The 18469-nt window shown below is 36.1% G+C and overlaps 1 protein-coding gene across 5 annotated transcripts; it reads left to right on the top strand.

Annotated features, from left to right (window-relative positions):
* Positions 1-6526: 6526 nt before the first annotated feature.
* Positions 6527-17927, top strand: LOC117432399 (histone-lysine N-methyltransferase KMT5B-like). Of its 5 annotated transcripts, XM_034054284.3 has the most exons (11): positions 6527-6551; positions 7548-7612; positions 10191-10439; positions 11637-11784; positions 12605-12770; positions 12968-13077; positions 13596-13762; positions 14106-14125; positions 14236-14372; positions 14713-14915; positions 15032-17927. In XM_034054284.3, the coding sequence occupies exons 3-11, from the start codon at positions 10277-10279 to the stop codon at positions 16486-16488; spliced, it is 2571 nt and encodes an 856-aa protein (XP_033910175.3). In that variant the 5' UTR covers positions 6527-6551; positions 7548-7612; positions 10191-10276; the 3' UTR covers positions 16489-17927. The 5 variants fall into 5 exon arrangements, with proteins under 5 accessions (XP_033910175.3, XP_058857966.1, XP_033910176.3 ...); XM_059001983.1 differs by lacking the exon at positions 10191-10439 and having other exon boundaries at positions 6534-6551; XM_034054285.3 differs by lacking the exon at positions 6527-6551 and having other exon boundaries at positions 7226-7606.
* Positions 17928-18469: the final 542 nt, after the last annotated feature.

Raw genomic sequence — 18469 nt, 5'->3', positions numbered from 1 at the left:
AATGAACCCCTAAACTATACAGTAGGTCCAATAAATAGATGTGCAAAATATACACACTGAAATACCAAACAGTCATGCACAAAAGCATCTGCTAGATACGCACTGCCCACTGGATTACATTCGCTTCAGCTTGTACTTCGGTAGAGATATTGCTAAGCTCGGAGAACAGTAACAGGAATCAATGTCAGACAGAACAATCTATCATTTATTTTCTTTCTTGTAGAGAAATACCAACAATAACCAACAAGAGGTTTTTACATCTGCAACAAGGAAAAGTGAAAAGTGAAAGCATGCTAAAGCAGAGGCAACTGCAGTAAAGAAAAGGGAAGAATTGTAAAGCAGTCTTTCCATTGAAGGAGAGAAGGCATCACAGCAAAGCACTGTGGGAAGTATGGCATTGTTGATTTCTAATAATACAGTTGCCTGTGGTTTCTCGTCCCCAGTGCAAATATTTCCTTTGAATCAGAATCAAATATATGCAAATATTTGACTTCATACATCAACACAAAGTTTGTAAATGAGTGTATTGTGTTAGTGAATCTAACTTTTACTGAAGTAACTTAAATTGTCCCACAATCATGTTTTATTCATACTAAAATATTATATTGTGGGGATTTTGTTCTACTATTTCATACCATAGTTTACCCTTTTACTTCATCAGAAACCAGACCTTACTGGCCTTCCTGTTTGTTTACATTCCCTATAGGTGGTTTAAATTGCAACTCTCTGTCCTAAACAAGCATACACCAGCTGCCAACCATATAAAAGAATGCAGTACCATCCAAAAACACTAGTTTCCTGATATATGTTGTGTGTACTGCAGTATACTAAAGCAAACTATAGGTTACAAGCATTTTTGGATGGTACAATGGTATTTTGTATTTGGCTACCTACAAAAGCTCAGGGAAGCAAAAGTATTTCTTTGTTTTTCTCAGTGTTTTTGTTATATCAAATCTGACATCTGCAAAGTGATATTCATACTGAAGTTTCAAATGCAGCCGGAAATGTTGAAAATGTTCACTTACTGGCCATACATTGTATCCTATATATCCCAGTGCAATTCTCACATGCCAGAAAAAGAGTGTTTAAATAACAAATCATTTAAATTTGGATTGAATGGTGATTTGGATGACAGCTCTAAATCCTTGTAGTGTTATTACAGTGGGGTGGTCCGCTTGCTCTGTAATTTACTAATCACACTAACCACAAATTGGCACAAGAAAAAAGCAAGCACTGCTCTGTTAAAGAGTAAGTCATTGTGTGACTATCCCATTACCGTTTTATGATGTTCATAATCATTTTGAGTGCTTCCTATTGCCATTGCTATATATATATATATATATATATATATATATATATATATATATATATATATATATATATATATATATATGGGGGGGGGGTGCATTTTTTCAGGCAGAAAAAGTCCCTTGGGTCGACATTGCCATTACCTTTTTGGAATTTTGAATGCTTGAATCAGATCGCCGCATAGTCTTCTTTGTTCAAGACTGAATAGATTCAGTTATTTCAGCCTGTCTGCATATGACATGCCTTTTAAACCCAGAATAATTCTGGTTGCTCTTCTTTGCACTATTTCTAGAGCAGGAATATCCATTTTGTAGCGAGGTGACCAGAACTGAACACAATATTCTAGATGAGGTTTTACTAATGCATTGTAAAGTTTTAACATTACTTCCCTTAGTTTAAATTCAACACTTTTCACTATATATCCAAGCATTTTGTTGGCCTTTTTTTATAGCTTCCCCACATTGCCTAGATGAAGACATTTCTGAGTCAACATAAACTCCTAGGTCTTTTTCATAGATTCCTTCTTCAATTTCAGTATCTCCTATATGGTATTTATAATGCACATTTTTATTGCCTGCATGCAGTACCTTAGACTTTTCTCTATTAAATGTCATTTGCCATGTGTTTGCCCAGTTCTAAATGCTGTCTAGATCATTTTGGATGACCTATGCTGCTGCATCAGTGTTTGCCACTCCTCCTATTTTTGTGTCGTCTGCAAATTTAACAAGTTTGCTTACTATACCAGAATCTAAATCATGAATGTAGATTAGGAATAGCAGAGGACCTAATACTGATCCCTGTGGTACACCACTGGTTACCTCGCTCCATTTTGAGGTTTCTCCTCTAGGCAGTACTTTCTGTTTTCTACATGTTAATCACTCCCTAATCCATGTGCATGCATTTCCTTGAATCCCTACTGCGTTCAGTTTGAGAATTATCATTTATGCAGGACTTTGTCAAAAGCTTTCTGGAAATCTAAATAAACCACGTCATATGCTTTGCAATTATCCATTGTCGATGTTGCATCCTCAAAAAATACTGTTACCATATACTGTAGGTAATTTTCCATTTTGGATCTTATTATAGTTTCCATAAGTTTACATATAATAGAAGTCAGGCTTATTGGTCTGTAGTTACCTGGTTCGGTTTTGTCTCCCTTTTTGTGGATCGGTATTACATTTGCAATTCTCCAGTCCGTCGGTACAACCCCTGTGTAAAGAGAGTACTATTGGTAGGATCTCATCCGGCCCAGGGGATTTGTTTATTTTAAGAGCTCCTAGTCCCTTTAACACTTCTGCCTCTGTTAAGCTAAAGTTATTTAAACCTAGATAAGAACAGGTCGACATGTGCGACATGTTGTCCATATCCTCCTTTGTAAAACTTGTGAAAAGTAATCGTTTAGTATATTTGCTATTTTTTTCTCTTCGTCTATGATTTTGCCATTTGTATCTCTTAGACATTTTACCTCCTCTTTGATTGTTCTCTTGCTGTTATAATATTGGAAAACCTTTTTGGAATTGGTTTTAGCCCCCTTAGAAATGCTCATTTCTCTTCCTTTTTTATTTGAGTTTGCAGTTCCAAGTACTCTTTCTGTGTACTTTGTTCTTGGTCCCTTTTAAACGCTCTGTAAAGCGCCTTTTTTCTCAGAATACTTTTTTAAAATGGATCTATTAAACCACTTTGGCCATTTTGTTTTAGATTTTGATTTGTCTACTTTTTGGATATAATTGTTTTGTGCCTCTAGTACTACATTTTTGAAAAATAGCCATCCTTTTTCTGTGGATGTGTTTTCTATTTTGCTCCAGTCTACTTCTGTTAGTCTCTGCTTCATTCCCTCATAGTTTGCCTTTTTAAAATTGTAAACCTTAGCTTTAGTCATTACTTTTGGGGTTTTAAAAAGCACTTCAAATGAGACCATGTTGTGATCTGAGTTTGCCAATGGTTCTCTGATCTCTGTTATAGTTATTCTGTCTTCGCTATTTGAACAGACTAAATCAAGGCATGCCTCCCCTCTAGTTGGTGGCTTGACAAATTGCGTTAGGAAGCAGTCATTTGTCATTTCTACCATTTCAATTTAGTCTGTCGTGCTCCCCACTGGGTTTTCCCATTTTATACAGGGGAAGTTGAAATCCCCCATTAATATGGCTTCTCCTTTGCTGCACGCATTTCTAATGTCATTGTATAACAGATTATTTTGCTCATTGTCTGAATTTGGCGGTCTATAGCCCCTATTATTATGCCCTTTGCATTTGTGTCCATTATTCTGACCCATATTGATTCTGCGTAGCTTTTTTCTTCTAGATTTAACACCTGGGCTTCAAGACTAAATAACGCTACCTCTCCGCCTCTTCTGTCCTGCCTGTCTTTCCTATACAGTGTATACCCACTAATATTATATTTGTCTCCATCACTCTCAGATAGCCAAGTTTCTGTAACACCTATCACATCATAGTTACTTGTTAGTTCTAACATTTGGTTTTTGAGACTTCTAATTTGCATTATTTTTGCTTCCTGGCTGCATTTGTCCCATAGCAGTGATTTATCCCACAAATTGTGATGTTTTCTTAAAATTGTGCCACATTGTAGTTTCCTTGTTTTATAACTACTAATGTGCAATATAGGCAAGATCAGTTAAAGTGTGTTTATAGAAATAAGAGCCAGTGCCATCTACTGATCTGCCACTTTGGATCAAGAGCATTCTTGTTTTACTAATAATACACTGCTGTGCACTAGATGGCGCTAGTGTTTATGAATATAAAGACACTGGGCTGATCTTCCCTACATTACATAGGACAACTAGAACTCAGTTGAAAGACTTGTCAATAAATAAATATAAGTATTTCAGTAATTGAAATGGACAGAAACATAAAATAACTAAGAAAATAATAAAATGTAGTCTGAAGCTACCTTTAAAGCTGTACAGTTATGAGATAGTTCATGTTTAAATACGTTGATTTAATCTGCTGTGCATGAGGGGAAAATAGCATGGGGTTTCAAATGCTCCATTAGTCCTTTTAATAAAACAAGACAATCGACTAATGCAGGTATAGTGCTGGCACCAGCCTTCCTATTAATTAGAGAACATGTGGTGTCTGTTTTTATTTGGTAGAAGACCTGCATCTGCAAAGCAATGCTAAATTGTTGTTTTGTCTTGAAACCAAATATACCAAATACCAAATGCAGTGTAATCGCTCATCTAAGTGGTAATCAAAGAGCTGTTATCTCCAGCAAATAAAGGTAGTGGGTTGATGGGAAATGATTTTGTTATGTCTGCTTTTGCTGGGTATAACATGACATACTGTGATGAAAAAAGGCTGAAAGCTTGAAGTCACCACAAATGGGTGGTTAACTTAACACTTATACAGCATTAATTTCACAGTAACTAAAGCAAATGGGAGCTATTATTTTATTTGTTTTTTCAGGTGAACCTGTGTTCAGTTTTACATTAAAATGTAGTTTATTTGTGTCTGTTCACAACATTATTACTGTATGACACTCAAAACTTCAAGATCAAGGGGGCTCTATTTTTCTCAGAAACTATGCATTACATTCTAGTTTACCAGCTGTGGGGACACAAAATGTCTGCTCCACCTTGAAATCTGCTTGTCACTATGCCGGTCTTCTGTCAGTCAAACAGACAGGTTACTTTTGAGGTTTTTGCAAGTAAAATGACATATCCAAGCAAAACAGATATTAAAAAGGGCCTTGCCTTCTAATGGTGTTTATAATAATAACATTTTACAAAGAGGAGTCGCCGATAGAGCTTACATTTTCCAGGCTGTATGGAACACGACACCTTAAAATGAATAGTCTTGAGTTGTTTCAGGCTAGTTTGAATTTGTCCTTGGGAGGAAAACATTCAAACAAGAACACAAAATGGGTGTAACACAAACTCAAATGCAAGATGCAAAAAAGTAGTATAGCTATGATTTGTGGTCCACTGATGTTGGACTCTTATGTGTCCCCACCACCAGACTCTGAACTGTGGGTGGTCGGGCCTTCTGTTCCTATGCCCCTAGGCTGTGGAGTGCCCTTCCCAAAGAAATTAGGTGACTCTGAATCCTTGAGTGTTTTTAAATCTCTTATTTGTTTAAACTGGCTTTGTTTTAGATTTCATGTTTTGATATTTTTCTTATTGTTTATTTTTATTTTGTGTTTTTATATACAGCGCTTTGTGATGACTTGTCATGAAAAGCGCTTTATAAAATTAAGATTAATATTATTAGTATTATTGTATAATGTAAAATGTACTTTCTGGATCCAAATTAAAAGCCTGTGCTATGTTGCCCCTTAGTATATGATCACTTTGCCCCTGAAGATCGCTTGATAAGTATGGGCACAAGGCCTGGTTGCAGCTATAGAGAAACTGAACTCAGGTCAAGTTGTGATTTGGCACCAAGTAGCAATTGCAACAACCATGAAATATCTGCATATTCTAAACTGAAGCACAAAATACTTGCAAAGAACCATTAGGTCTTCTGCAGAAGAAAATGGGGGAACGCTACGTATATTTAAAAGCCATGGCACTGTTTTACTTGAGTTAAAAATACAGTGTGATATTTATAAAATAGACTTTTGATAGCCTCTTTCTTGATATACATTATTTTATGCATGAAACAGATGTCAGGGGTTTGTGTATAGGTCTCAGTATCCCTTAGTGTTATTTATGTTTTAATAATAATAATAATAATAATAATAATAATAATAATAATAATAATAATAATATCGGAAGTAGACAAATTCATGATCCACATAATACCGCAAAAGTAATATATATATATATATATATATATATATATATATATATATATATATATATATATATATATATATATATATATATAAGAAACTAAAACCTTCAGTTACAGATGAGATGACAGGCAATAAAGGGAGATCGTGTTAATTATTAATCGTTTCTTTCCAGTTACGATATTTAGAAGGATTTTTAATACAACCCCTTTAAAAAGGCACGAACGATTTAAGATTTGACATCATATGCATTAGCAATTGTTTAACACTGCTTAACACTGAAAAAAGTTGAGGAACAGCGAATTGTTTATTTATTCAGGTAAGCAACAACAACAAACAACATTTTATTTATTTATTTATTTATCTATCTGTACCGGTATATAAAATGTTTTTTTCTTTTTTTGTTTCCGCATCTTGTCCAAACATCACACGCATTGTTTGATCAAACTAACAACGCCTCCATTACCGAAACGCGTCTTTATTGCATTTTGTGGGTAAGTTTTCTTTTTGCACAAAAATATAAACCATTATCCGCCTGACCCTAAAAAAACTACAAGGGGTAATGCAAACAAACTTATTAACAAACACACTAATTCATTATACAACGCTTCACTGTACAAACATGTTTAGGAATCGAATGAACATTCAGTGTTAAATAAACGACATTTTTTTTGGTAACAAAATTATTTGCATTTACAAAGATGGCAGAAGACTAGGCTTTGTCTCCATAGTTATTGTTTTTAATTTAAAAATGGGTCATGGAACAAAACTAAAACCGAATTTTAAATAATGCTGATTTTTAATAGATCATACTTTAAAATGTATGTATGCCAAATGTCTTGCCTTTTAACATTACCAGTGTGGCGGATAAGCTGTACCATACATAACGTAAATAGTGAAATAGGTGTGGGTCGGGATATTCTTAGTTCTTTCTAGTATATTATAAGCAAACATGCTGGGTAGGTTTTTTTTTTTTGGTGGATCCTGATTTGGCTGTTTGTAAATTACAGCGCTACAAAGAGTACAGTAACTGACTTAATGTAAATATACATTTAAAATAAATGTATCCAATGTAATTGGGTTAGACATGTATATTTATCTTATCAACCCACAAACTTCTCCCCCTGAAGTGCTGGCGGATTCACTCGGTGCCTTCTGGGGGCGAAAGGTTTAAAGGGAACGGGTTTTGTTTTCGCTGCACTACTTTATGTATAGCTCCGACCATGATTTTAAACGAGTATATAGTGCTATTAACGCGGCTCGCGGTTCTCACCACCATTAGATGTTTTTGTGTCAATGTGAATTTATGAGAATAATTTTGGAACCAGATGTCGATTTCATCGATTGATAGACATGCGAGTTTTCGCAGGGTCTATATCTTGTCTGCATGAGCGGTGCTGCGTCCCTTCTCTCCTTTCCTGTGCTGGCCGCCATCTTGAATTTTAATGTTAATTTTCTGGAAATTTTTGTTTCCTCTGGTGTTTTTTTAGACGGGATTTAATGGCTATTCCGGCCCTCTAGGACGGACCATCCACACCTCAGGAGACAGGTAAAAGTGAGTATGTTTACAAAATACATCTGACCGGATAGTTCTGTGGCGTATTTACTACTTTTTTTCCGGGTGAAGATTTGGCTGGGTGGTGGTGGTGGTGGTGGATGGAGCTGAGTGTGTCATGGAGATGAGTTTATGTGTATAAAAGGCCTGATACTTTAGTGGTGAATTTCTTTTTTTTTTTAAACACACCTTAAGTTGGAAATACCATTTAAAACATGGCAGATACCGGCTTTAATTTCTGAATTGAAATTCAACCTGCATCCACAATTTTATCTCATCAAAAATATATGTTAAAAAAATGTTATTGACAGGTGTAAATAAATAATACATTTAGCGACATTTAAAGAGACACCCATTAAAGTCCCCTCCCCACGCCGACCACCGAACCCGCGACCCGTTCAAACTACCAGTGTTTATATATTTTCATGATACAAGCGCTACGGCTTTTGAATTCATATACTTTGTTTTATGTGGGATTTTAAGTGCACTTTTGTTATTTGTTCTAGTTGCTTGTCTGGTCAAATTAGACAATGGCTGCAGAATCCAGAAGGTGGCAGCATTTGATCAATAAAAACAAAACAATGTGCAGCAATCGTATTGTATGTTGAACTGTAATTTCTCTGTTTTTCCTCATGGGGTCAGGTAAACCCTCTCAAACTATTCGCACAGCATGAAATGGATTGCCCCCTTTTTATGATTAGTTGACTAAATACCCCAAGGTTAGTCAACTGTCATTGTGGTGGTGATGCTTTGAATTCTGTACTGTATGCAGTAGTTTATTAGATGCAGTGAAGATGGTCTACTTCTCAAACGGCAGTCATTTTTCACATTGTACACAGTACATGTGCGTGTTGCAACAGTACCATTTCATTAACATTTGTAAAAAAAAACTGAACAGTCATTGAATGATCCAGCAGAGAGAGAGAGAGAGAGATGAGGATATCTTCACCATTTCTCATATGTCATGCTCAAGATAACGTTAGTCATTCCATTTTGCAGTACATCACCCACCTTGCACAATGACAAGGTGTAGCTCCTGTATGTGTTATTGCTCCATCTATTGGTACTGTTCTGTCATGTGATAAAATTTAAGTTAAAGATACAAGTAGATATTCAAAGGTACTGACATTTTTTAAAAAAGTTTTTTTTTTAGTTTGTTTTACAATATATGCATTGCATATTTCTGTAAATAGAAATACCAGTGCACCTGGCACTGTATACTTCTAGACCTGTCAAAAAGCCTAAATTGTGCACTGTATTTTGTGGCTCCCTTGTAGCTGCCTCTTTTTGGTTGTTGTTTGTTATTATTTTGGGGAAAATACACAGAGAGTTTATTTATTAAATTGTTAGGCACACATGCTATGGGTTCTGTGCAGGTAAAAAGTTTCTATTTAAGATAAAATAGAAGATAGTAATGGAATTTGTTGCACTCCCGTTAATCATGCAGTAGCAGGTGAATGACCAAAGTATTCCTACTGAAAGCCACTCTGTTTGATCTAGATTATTTGGGCTGTGAAATACTTTCAGAGATGCTAAATAGTTAACAAATTAAAATGTAGAATAATCAGTAGAGTTCATTTAAAGTAAGCTTTCTTACCCTACATATACTGCATGACGTGCAAGATATGGGATAACACCTCACACATTTTAAAAATGTATTCTATGTATAAATAAAGTCCAATCCCTTTGGGGATTTGTTTAAGAGAATCACATGACACTGTTAATGATCTCAATGTTCAGACAAGTGTACAGAGTAACAAGAACATCATTTTGAACAACCAGGACTTGGGATTGTTATACCTTTGTCAGGATCATCCTAAAGATATCAAGGACTAAAGCTAAAATTGTGTCCTGATTTTTTTTTTTTTTTGTTCTCAGTTTGTGTGTATTGCAATATTTTAGAAATACAAAGATGTCCACTTTCTGTTTCTTAGTGTTTATTAACCCTTCTTTTGGAAACCCCACTTATTGGTGACCAATAGCATAGGCTAATGTTTTTAAACCCTGTTTATTATTATTATTATTATTATTATTATTATTATTATTATTATTTGTTTATTTAGCAGACGCCTTTATCCAAGGCGACTTACAGAGACTAGGGTGTGTGAACTATGCATCAGCTGCAGAGTCACTTGCAACTACGTCTCACCCGATAGACGGAGCACAAGGAGATTAAGTGACTTGCTCAGGGTCACACAATGAGTCAGTGGCTGAGGTGGGATTTGAACCAGGGACCTCCTGGTTACAAGCCCTTTTCTTTAACCACTGGACCTTAATTATTTAAGATATGCTTGTAGGTCTCTCTTGAAGTTATGTAAATGTCTTGCTGTACTAAGTTGGCTAAAAAGTCTTGATTTCATGTCGCTTACTTTTTTTGTCTCAAAAGTTACCCAAAAGATTTAAACACTTACTGGGCTGTATTAAACAGAGGTGTACAGCTTTAGCTTACCTGTCTAAACAGACAGCCAGTGAGGAGAGAATTTTCAAAACCTTGCAGCATTAGTACTCATTTCCTCTCCAATCTCTATCTCCTTTGTCTGTGTATCATTGTTTGTTTCTTCCCTTTTTTTGTTTGCAGGGACAATACCTGGGTTTATTGATCCCACTCTACTGGGCTTCTTTAAGACGGAGACTAAATGCTACTAGCTCAGGCGAATTGTTGGTATGAAGTGGTTGGGAGAATCCAAGAACATGGTAGTAAATGGCAGGAGACATGGAAGCAGGTTCTCCAGTGAACATAATCAAAATCAATCTAGGCTGCAACATTCCCCAAGGGCACACATAAGACACAGCAAAAGCTCCCCAAACAGCAGACGATGTAGTAAACGTAAGTGATATTATGTACTTCATATTGTCATTTACTGATTTCTCACCTGCTTGTGTAATTTTACTAAGTTGGGGCACAATACTTTTTTGGTACATCAATATTAAAGGTATTGTAACTTTACAGTTAGGGATTCATCCAAACATATACAGCGATGGAATCTCCCATGGCCCAAAATCTTTTATCATCTCTCCAATTTGTGATTCTGATTGTTGAAGTTCTGCTGTAGTCGTAATATTGGAGACAATATACTGACCAGCAAAAGTAATGAACCATGTAAGGCAGGTCTCATTGGTCGTCCGTCGCACCTCCACTCCAACATCTCCAGGACTCCTAGTTTTTTAAGAACTAAACTAAATACACACAATCCATATTCTTTGAAAACTAAAAAAAAGCCTGTGCTTTACTTTTCTGTTTAATAGATGTCAGATTTTGGTGGCATGACCGTAAGCGAGCATTGTAAAGGTTTTGCATGTGTACAGTCGTCTTATAACCTGCTTCAGAACTTTATTTTCTTCATTTGACTTTAATAGAAGTCAAGGTAAATGTAAAATACATAAACATCTTCTGGGGAAAATGTGCATGTAACAGTGTGTTTTCTGATAAAGAATGCTTTAGAAACTATTGCGTTATCTTTATTTTAGAATGTGATAACTCAACTTACACCATTTCACAATTTATACTGCATTGTAATGAGTCCCAGTCTCCAGCAGGGGGGGGATAAAAATTTTGTGGTTTTCTTAAATCACTTAAAGGGAAAGATGTATGTGGGTGGGAAATGTGATACTGACCCTGAAGCTGGGCTTGCTAGACAGCGGGGTTGTGGGGTTGTTGTGCTGCTGCCCTGACTCACCTAGTGGAGTTTTCATTCCTGATAGGGGACGATTAAGTGAGGGGGAACTAGCTTTTATTACCCAGGCATGGGTTCAAGTCCAGATTGTGTCTTTAAGTTAAATTAATGCGTTTTGTGGTGTTACCTAGGTCCCTATGGATAACTAAACCACCAGACAATTTGGCATAATTTTCAGACTGTTTGAGAGACCCAGGACTGTTTGAAAGATATTCAGGTCAGGATTGAGCTGAGCATAAAGCTGGTGGGAAGAACAGTCCCAAAATAAACAAAGAACTGCATCTGTAGGTCAGACAGATAATATATATGGCACGATGTGTATTAATCAGTTTTTCTTTTTGGCCCCAAAGGTTTTAGTGGGGTAAGCCTTGAAGCAGAAAGACGATACGTACCTTCCTCTGGAATGACCGCCAAAGAGCTGTGTGAAAATGATGATCTTGCAACCAGTTTGATTCTTGATCCCTATTTAGGTTTCCAGACCCATAAAATGAACACCAGGTTTGTATTTCTGTGGGTGAGCTTTGACCCTGTGTGTGTGTGTTTGTCTTGTCTTGAGTTTTACAAGGAACATTTCAGTTCCTTCTTTCAAAAACTAGGTTCAGAGGGCACTGATTTATTTTGTGACGCAATCAAATTTCAGTCACTAATGGGTTTTAACTGTTTAACCCTTTGCGGTCCTATGTCGGACCTGGTCCGACATTGCAATTATTCCTATCCGGTCCAATGTCGGACCCTGTCCGACATCATCAAAAAAATGCAAAAAACGGGTTTCTTGCTGAGAAAACCATTCAATGGCCGAGTAGGAGTGACAGGAGCCGAGACAAGCCGAAAAAAAAAAAGGGCGTATCTCATGAATAGTCATACTTGCCCCTGGCATCAGGGTGATCAGGAGATGATTGATCGGTATGTACGATTATTATTATTATTATTATTATTATTATTATTATTATTTATTTCTTAGCATATGTGAAAGCTATAGCGAACGAAAGGGTGGGGCGTGGCGGGGCTGGAGATGCCTTGTGAGTGCTTTGTTGATATGCAGGGCCTTTTAAACCCATTTGACTGTGGGGGAAAAAAAATACTTTTAAACAGCGCGTCTAAAATTAACTGCGCGTGTGAAAATAAATTGGACCTGACGCGCCTGACACGCACTTAATAAATGGACTGCAAAGGGTTAACCCTATTAATATCCCGGAACAGTTTTGCATTTTACACTCCCTAGTTACATTTTTATTTCTGTGAATAGTTAAGACTTTATTATAATTTTGTATGAGAAATGCATTTTCTCTCATCACTCACTTAAACGTTATGTTCCTAGGTTCCGACCTATTAAAGGGAGACAAGAAGAACTGAAGGAGGTGATAGAATACTTTAAAAAGCATGATAGCTTGGAGAAAGCTTTCAGAGATCTGACTGCAGGAGATTGGGCTCGACACTACTTCCTCCATAAGACTAAGATCCAGGAAAAGTTATTCAAAGAACATGTAAGCATTCTTGAATTTACACAGACTGGTTTCGCAGACCCTGATTAGGAACTGTGAACTACCTTACTCTGTAGTATTGGATAGTGCTAATAAGTGCTAATCGGGGGTCTATGAAAACAACCATCAAGGTATTTAATAGCTGATTCATTATTGTTTCATTGTTAAAGCACTTAATGTTTTTGTTTTCTTTTGCTCAGGTATTCATTTATTTACGAATGTTTGCCTCTAATAGCGGGTTTGAAATTTTGCCCTGCAATCGTTATTCATCTGAGCAAAACGGAGCTAAAATTGTTGCAACAAAAGAGTGGTAAGAACCTTCGAAATTCATGAATTTACATACATGTTGTAACATCTGTATCAAAGCCAACACAGTAAAAAAAAAAAAAAAAAAAAACATTACTGTCTTGACTCCATGTTTTTCCCCTAGTTACCTTAAATGATAAATAAATGACACTTCCTTTGTTTATTTTCATTGAGATAAATTCTAACCTATTTAGAATAAGCACATAAAAAAGCTCTATTCCATAATCTATGATTGCTGGGTCATTACATTCTACAGTGCCCCCCCTTTATAATGCAACACTTTATACTGCAAACGGGTCACAAGGTAGTATGGAAGTGGCTCCCATTAGCCCCTTAATGCCATTTCACTAGCACTTTTCATTCTCGTAGTAAAGCAGAACACAAATAGCATGGTCTCGGAATTATGGTTCACGACTAACTTTATAAAGGGCACACTGTACTTGGATCCATACAAAATATACCTAAACATGAAAATCCTGACACCTTTTATTTTTTTAATTTCTTTGTAAATTCTGTCAACAGGAAGAGGAATGACAAGATTGAGTTTCTGGTTGGCTGTATCGCAGAGCTGTCGGAGAGTGAAGAGAACATGCTGCTCAGACATGGAGAAAATGACTTCAGTGTCATGTATTCCACAAGGAAGAACTGTGCTCAGTTGTGGCTTGGTCCCGCTGCATTTATCAACCATGGTATGCTAAATAGATGTATGAATGGACAGCATAATTGTTGAAATGTATTTGATTGGAGTTACTATCCACAATGCAGTGCAAAACCTGTGTCAGATATTGGAACCTCCATCATTTTTCTTGATTGTCTGCAAACAAAAGTGATGGTCCACAACATAAAATAAAAAAAAAAACATAAAAGGATTTATTATCCAGATGTGCAGTAGTATGCTGAAGTGCTTAAAGTGAGTTACTAAAAAATAGCTCTACAAACTACATGGCTTGGTTAGCTTGGTTAAGTATAAATTTACTGTTGGAAGTTTAATAGCTAGTGCACTGAGTAATACAAATTATTCTGTCTTTCCAGACTGCCGACCAGACTGCAAGGTAAGGTTTTATTTGGTGTAAAAAGATTTTTGCAAGCAATATTGTGTAATATAAATACACATTATAAACTGAAGTCAAATGGTAATGGTAATTTTTTAATTCCTTTGTAGTTTGTTTCAACTGGACGAGATACAGCATGTGTGAAGGTTCTACGAGATATTGAACCTGGTGAAGAAATTTCTTGTTACTATGGGGATGGCTTCTTTGGTGAAAACAATGAATTCTGTGAATGCCACACTTGTGAAAGGTAGGTGCTATAATCAACAATTCTATCCATCTATTTGTTTTGTTTGTGTTCACTGAATTATGATATCTATTATGAATCTAAATTTGAACACAGCAGGTCCATCTACTGCATGCATTTGTTTAATTTTACTTAAAGACCTGTACATGATCACCCAGGTCAAATGTGGTCTAAAAAAGTGGAACTAAACTTGCAAATCCTCCAGGCTCAATTAGCACAAAGTGTTCCTGCATCTGCCACTACAAATGGAGCTTTGTTAAAAAAAAAAAAAAAAAAGTTTTGTAATAAAGGTTTTCATATTCTTTCTTTTTCCTGTGCTAAAATCAATTGTATGTTTTTACAGGCGTGGCACAGGTGCTTTTAAATCAAAAGTTGGACTGCCAGTCCCTACTCCTATAATCAATAGCAAGTATGGACTGAGAGAAACAGACAAACGCTTGAACAGGCTAAAGAAGTTAAGGGAAAGCAGCAAAAACTCAGACAACCAGTCTGTCAGCTCCCACACTGATGCAGATAACACTCAGGAAAACCCTAATGCACACACATGTAAGTTTTGCAAGTAAAACAAAATTCAGAAAAAGTGTCAGTATAGTGGGGTTTTTGTGGTTTGTTTTGTTTACTTTTATTGAAGTTAAATGCTTTTTTTCTCTTTTTTTTTTTAGCTTCAAATAAAAAAACTGCAGGTGTGAAAAAGTTCAGCAAAAGCAGGACATTGACAAGGCAGTCATTATCAAGAACTTCTACCTCATCTTCAAAACAAAGTCATACTAGTAATTCCAGGGCACCAAAGAGACTAAAAAACAAGCCCACAAAGCCTTTGCTCCCTAAACTGAGGTTAAGAAGTCAAAGGCAAAGGCCAGAGCAAAAGAGTTCTTCAAGGAATCTTGACATGGGGAGCTTGGTTCTTAAGGAGCCCAAGGTTGTTCTTTATAAAAACTTACCAGTAAAAAATGAGACAGAAACAGGGGGACCAGTCAGAGTGGAGGAGGAAAGTGGATGCTTGACCAGGCATTCTGCAAAAGAAAACAAACACAATTCTATAAAAGGTGCTACTGTATATGACAGGACTTTATCTTGCACTTATAGTACAAGGAGGTCTACAAGAACTAGGATGACTTCTAAGACGACCTCTGACCTTAAGCTTGAACCAAATATATTGGACAGTCGTAGTCACCATAACATGGTAATAAAAAGTGAGCCTATGGACTTCGAGGAACATACATGTATGACGCAGGGAATTAAATTGAACGACTCCTTGCCTAAACTGGAGAATAACCTCCAGAGAAACGGTGCGTGCTTACGCAGGAGGAGTCTGCAAGTAAAACAGGAGAGAAAAATTAAATTAGAAGAGACAGACTCATTCAGTGATGCTTTCTTTCAGGAAGGTGTACATCAGTTAATGAGCCCATCATGTGCAAATGACATTGATTGTGGGAAAATGCTGTTGAATATACCTGATAGGCATCAGGAATGCAATGGGGCATCCAATGGGGGAACATTAATCACTGTGGACAAGAGCAAAGATGGCTGCCGAACAGTTGGAAAAGGTAAGAAGAAACGAAGAATCACGCGATACGACGCACAGCTGATCCTTGAGAACAGTTCAGGGATTCCTAAACTTACACTGCGCAGACGCCGTGATAGCAGCAGCAGTAAAACGAATGAACCGGAAACTGAATTGGTGAATTCTTCAAAGATCAGCATCAAATTTAGCAAAGATCACGAAAAAGATAAAAACAATTCATATGTAGCAAAGCTTAATAATGGTTTTAACACAGGATCAAGCAGCAATCCGACAAAACTTAAAATCCAGTTAAAACGGGAAGAAGATGATAGAGGTGTGAACCATCTGCATTCAGAGGACGTGAGGAAGAATAGTGTTTCTTTAGGTGAAAGCGGTGAAATGTACGATCGTGTAGAAGATGGGACAGAAGAAGCAGACGATGAATCTTCATCTGAAGATGAAGAGGAGGAAGATTACTATGATGAGGAATTTGATGATGATTTTATTCCTCTTCCTCCAGCTAAAAGGCTTAGACTTATTGTTGGAAAAGATTCTATAGACATTGACATTTCCTCTAGAAGGAGAGAAGACCAGTCATTGAGGCTCAATGCATAAGCTGAAGGTCTTAGCCTGACCTTAATGTACATAAATTAACTTTCCAATCAACTGTTTCTTGATTTAAAAAAATATAAATAAAAAAAAGAAGAAAATAAAAAAATAATTAAGACTTTTTCTGTAAATTTTAGTGATGGCACTTCTCCATTGTTTATTCATTACCGACATTGATATTGTAGAAAGTGTACAGTATAATAACTCTTCCTAAGTCTGATCTGTGCATATTTTTATTGTACTTTTTAATAGCCTTATTATGTGCAATTCTGTAAAGAGCCTGTGCTCTGTTGTAGAATAAAGGCTAAAACTGATCTATCCAGTAATACTTAGAATTAAAACATTGGAAAACATAATAATGTTGCTACCCTAAACTTTTTAAACACACAAGGAGCATTAAGTTGCTGTTATACCTGATATTTAACATTTAATAGAAGGTTTCATAATGACAGCAGGATATATATATATATATATATATATATATATATATATATATATATATATATATATATAAAATCGTAACACCAGCAGAAGATTGCAGCTTTGAACCTTTTTGCTGAATGTTTCCCCTCTGGGTTTTGTCCATTTTACACTGTATTCTGTCCCAGATGTACCGTTTGTGTTCTTTGTTAGTAGCCATATGTTGGTTGGAATTCCAATTGATTTATTTAAAAATAAAAAGGACAGAGAAAAAACAAACTATTGTGAATAGTTTGCTGATATTTTAGAGCATTATGTATACAGGGGTAGCAGTATACAGAATAAAAGTAAGGGCAATGCAGTTGTCCACCATGTAAATCATGTGACACCTTGTACTTATTTAACAATTTTGGATACTTGAAGGAGATGTAAATGTTTAGTGCATATGTAATACAATTTATTTACATAGTTTCAATTCAGGTGTTTAGATTGCAGTGCAAGCCCAATGCATGATGAACTTTGGTAAATGAACTCTAATTGCACTGTTAACTATCATTTATACAGTTTATCTTCCTTACTAGTTGGCTTTGTTACTAAATGTTAAAGGTGCAGTGTCCCCATAATCTTTGTTTTTTGTTTTTAAACCCATTAAAGAAGATTTGCTCCAAGTGCCACGATACAACTTTAAGCAACTATTTATTTATTTTTACAACTGTTACTGCAGCTAGTTGCTGGGTGATCTTTTCATACAATTTTCCCAAGTTAATGAAATCAATACTGTTTTATTTTTTTTGTTTTGAACTGTGCACCTGGAGGAAAATTCCTTTAAGTTCTCGCCTAATACGAGTTGCATCAACAATTGTCAGAAATAGTTGCATGATGATTTCCTCTTGTTTCATGGTCTAGCCTACCCCTTTTTTGTGTTTTGTGTTCGAAGCTGTCATAAAGCTTGAAAGTAACATTTGTAACCTCCTAAATGCAGTAAGTGGGGTTTTACCAATAAATGACAATTATTTGATATGTAACGCAGCATTAGAAAAACAAAATCTTTACAAATCTAGAGATTGCTATACCGGTAGGCATGTTTACTTATTTTTCTTTAAATATTGGGCAACATGTACTTATTTATTAGAGTGGTCAAACCTGTTAAAGGGGTTATTGTACTAAAGTGTGGCCATCGCATTACTCTACATAGGGTGTGGGTGCGTGGCCAGCCTGAGGTTTCATCTGTACAATTCCATGTAAGACTGAGTGATGACCTAGTTAACTTTCCATTAGGGCTGCTGTATCAGAGGTTGTAGGATTAACAACACACTACATAGAATGTAAGTCACGTATCTGGCAAAGGCTCATGTGATCACGCTGCTCCAACGGGGCAGATTAATCACTTGTGTGTGACATTTACAACACCATTTCAAGGGGGTAAAGGTAACTAAGAAAAAAAGTACTGTATATTGTGATTTTGAACAGTACAGTGCCCCCACCCCCCCAGTTTTACATATCATTTTTAGCGCACTACACAATGTATACGTATTATAGGTTCTATGGACTATAGAATTTTTTTTAT

Source organism: Acipenser ruthenus, chromosome 27 (assembly GCF_902713425.1).
Source record: "Acipenser ruthenus chromosome 27, fAciRut3.2 maternal haplotype, whole genome shotgun sequence".
NCBI classification, from domain to species: Eukaryota; Metazoa; Chordata; class Actinopteri; order Acipenseriformes; family Acipenseridae; genus Acipenser; species Acipenser ruthenus.
The sequence above is the reverse complement of the archived record's forward strand: the minus strand, read 5'-3'. Positions and strand labels throughout refer to the sequence as shown.

Bases quoted from the DNA above. Each gene is read 5' to 3' on its own strand.
- LOC117432399 (XM_034054284.3), top strand. From the start codon at position 10,277: ATGAAGTGGTTGGGAGAATCCAAGAACATGGTAGTAAATGGCAGGAGA. The intron at 10,440-11,636 runs GTAAGTGATATT...TTGGCCCCAAAG, and splicing joins CAGCAGACGATGTAGTAAAC to GTTTTAGTGGGGTAAGCCTT. The intron at 13,078-13,595 runs GTAAGAACCTTC...TTCTGTCAACAG, and splicing joins ATTGTTGCAACAAAAGAGTG to GAAGAGGAATGACAAGATTG.